Here is a 3,034-nt window from a genome sequence, read left to right as displayed (position 1 = left end):
ATTTTGACAAGCTCTTCACGTGCTTGCAAGGTTAATCACATTCACAAGTCACATGTCATCTAAAAAAAACACATACAAAAATAGAAAAAAGAGCAAAGAAATCAATCTTTTTTGTATTCCATGCCGTTGAATTGAGGGTTGACATTTGAACCACACGTAAAGTTGCAAATCGCACCATGTCCATGACCAAACTTACAAAGCTTCGTCTCTCTCTCTCTCTCTCTCTCAGAAAGCTAAATCAGAAGTACATCATAGTACAAAAGCACATATATCTTTCAATCCCATCGTTACTTCGTATCAGCGGAAATTTATTGGTCACGCTATTTTTATATTGAAATGCACGAATGCTTTTCATCTAACATTTTGTTCTTTTACTTAAATATAATATTTGTATGAATAGACTGTTCTACTTCTATACTTCTATATCGCTAACAATAAGAGCCAAAATACTTTTTTTTTGTTAAATAAGAACAAAGAGACTGGGAGCTATTTTTATCATCAGTAGTTAGACTTAGCGGTGAGGGAACATATTAATCAATGATTGATAGATAATTAATGAGCGACGACCAATAAGAAAAAAAAAATTCATGATGCAATGGTAGTGTAGAAAGATGCCATGACTTTATAATAAAATATATATATATTCTTAGCACGCAAACTATTGTTTCTTTTAACGCACGCTGCCCAAGTGACCCATATAATCACTAACTTGGAATAAACTATAAAAACTGTCGGTGTTTGTGAGAAAATGTAAGCATTATTTCCATAGTATCTCAATTGGGTAATTCCTTCCACAATAAGAAACCACGTTCTCTCTCAACCTCACATTTATTACAATATTAACAATATTCAAATCTCTATACCCAAAATAATACATAATCAAACAAACACAAGGAAATAGAAGAAGAAAAAAAAAAACAGAAGCAAATATCTTAGTTATTCCAATAGAATTAAAATTGCTTTTTCTTCCCCCTTTGGGTTGTTTTCTTCAGCCGCCAGATATTGTGGGTCTTCTTCTTTTTTTTTTCATGAGACTTGGTCACATGCTTGATTCCCTTGGACCGTGCGAGACAAGAAACAATTGTGTTCTTCGAAAGACGAAATAGTTTAAAGCGAGGTCTCGAGCTGCTTTGAGGTATAGTCAAAGTGTACTTCTCATTCTTGGCGGTCCTCGTACTCATTTTTATTTTTATCTTTACAATGTAAATAATCACTTTCGGTTTGTGTTCCTGTATTATTACTATTATTTTGTGCTTTTGAAGACGCAATAGTTATATCGTATTGTTCTTTTATAGAGTTATTAGATTTAATTATATGCGTCTTTAAGTTTTTCTTCCGAGGTCTCTTGGTCTTTATTGGATCGATTCCTTCAATCCACTATATATAGAGATTTTTGTTATTAATAATTTGATGTTGTGCTTGACCATTGGTGTGATTTGGTGTTGCTCCACCATCGAAATCGGACACACACTTGTTAAAAATCTCATGAAAAAAAATGAGAACTAACAAAGTTTACAAAGATCATAAGTTGCTCGTATTATTGTCAATTAGTTTTGAGATGAAACTTCGTTATATTTTCACAATATTTGAATTAATCCAATGAGTTGGAACCCGATTTGGCTAGAGTCCAAATCCGTAGCTATATTGAGGTTTTCGAAGAGCGTATTATCGGTTGTATTCCACTGCCATCGATGGCTGATGGAATATTTATTTAATTTCAAATTAAAAAAATCTAATTTTTTTAGCTAAAAAAATTTCTAATTATTAAGTTATAATAAATAATCACACATTAAATGAAAGTAATTAATGAACAATCTTTAATCTTTATACCGAAAAAGAAAAAAAGAGAAGAAGAAGAAGAGGGCAAATGACAAGAACCACAACCGCTAAACTAAAAAAACACCAATAATAACAATAACAACAAACAATTAGAAATGATAAAATTCAATGATCGTGAGAGCCGCCATGCACGGAAGCCACGGCGGCAATGCCGAGCTTCTGAAGATTGAGCTTGACAACGGTATCCACAAACATCTTGGTATCCTCGCCGGTATTCCCATCGGGAATATCGACGGCGTAAGACTCTATCACCACCGTGTAAGCCTTATCGCCGCCGCCGGTGAACTGGCTCACCGACGTCACCGACCTGTAGTTCCTCAGCCGGTGCTCGCCTCCGACCACCCTGAAGCTCAACACGTGTCGCTCGTCGTCGAGAATCTCGAGCCTCTCGACGCTGGTCGACGCCGGAAGCCCCGACACGACGGTGACCTCGCGGACGCTTCCGACGGAGACTCCGCCGCCGCGCATGGTGCAGCTCTTTATGAAGTGCTTGTACTTCTGAGGGCTGTCGAAGCTCCGGACGAGGTCCCAAACCGCATTCGCCGGAGCCTCTATTCGCTGGGTTATCACTGATCGGCAAGTTCTCGTCTCCGGCGACGTGAAGGTGTGGAAGGTCTCGATCAGGGGCTCCAGCTCGGCGTATTCCTCGTGGGTGAGGCCGTGTGGTGGATTTGCCATTTGCTTGTATTGATTTGATGGTCTTTTGGTTCTCTTTGGAAAACGGGAAGCTAATTTTTTATTTTTTTTTTAGTTTCTCTCTCGACTGTGGATTATATATCACGATTCACGCCTATGTCGTCGATTTGCAGTGTTGATGACGTATGATGATGTTTTTGGGTGGACCGAAATGCCCTTGTGATTTTATTCTGTTGGGAGAAAAAGTGAGGCGATATCTTTTGTACTGTTTTTCTTAATCCTACGTTATTTTTTTTTATCAAATCATTGTATTAGGTGTTACATATGAAATTATCATAAATTATATCTAAATAAAGAATGTTCACACTAACAGAAAATCGTGAATCATGGAATCTATGGACTGATTTAAAACATTTTTTTTTTCCTTTTATTTAATTTTGTCATGTCTGATTTTTAGACTTATTTAGACTAGACTAATATTATTTATTATTATTTTTTAAATAATTCTAAAAATTTAAGCTTATTAATTTTTGTTGTATATATTGTTAGGAATCCCACG

At 36.3% G+C, this 3,034-nt stretch overlaps 1 protein-coding gene across 1 annotated transcript; it reads right to left on the bottom strand.

Moving 5' to 3' along the window:
• Nucleotides 1-1,839: 1,839 nt before the first annotated feature.
• PYL2 (PYR1-like 2) lies at nucleotides 1,840-2,766 on the bottom strand. Its single transcript, XM_089620286.1, has one exon. It carries the CDS (start codon nucleotides 2,515-2,517, stop codon nucleotides 1,945-1,947), a length of 573 nt encoding a protein of 190 aa, XP_089476412.1. The 5' UTR covers nucleotides 2,518-2,766; the 3' UTR covers nucleotides 1,840-1,944.
• Between the last annotated feature and the right edge of the window lie 268 nt (nucleotides 2,767-3,034).

Source organism: Urtica dioica, chromosome 7 (genome assembly GCF_054948205.1).
Source record: "Urtica dioica subsp. dioica isolate 48M chromosome 7, U.dioica_male_clone48M_v1_H2, whole genome shotgun sequence".
Classification (NCBI taxonomy): Eukaryota; Viridiplantae; Streptophyta; class Magnoliopsida; order Rosales; family Urticaceae; genus Urtica; species Urtica dioica.
The sequence above is the reverse complement of the archived record's forward strand: the minus strand, read 5'-3'. Positions and strand labels throughout refer to the sequence as shown.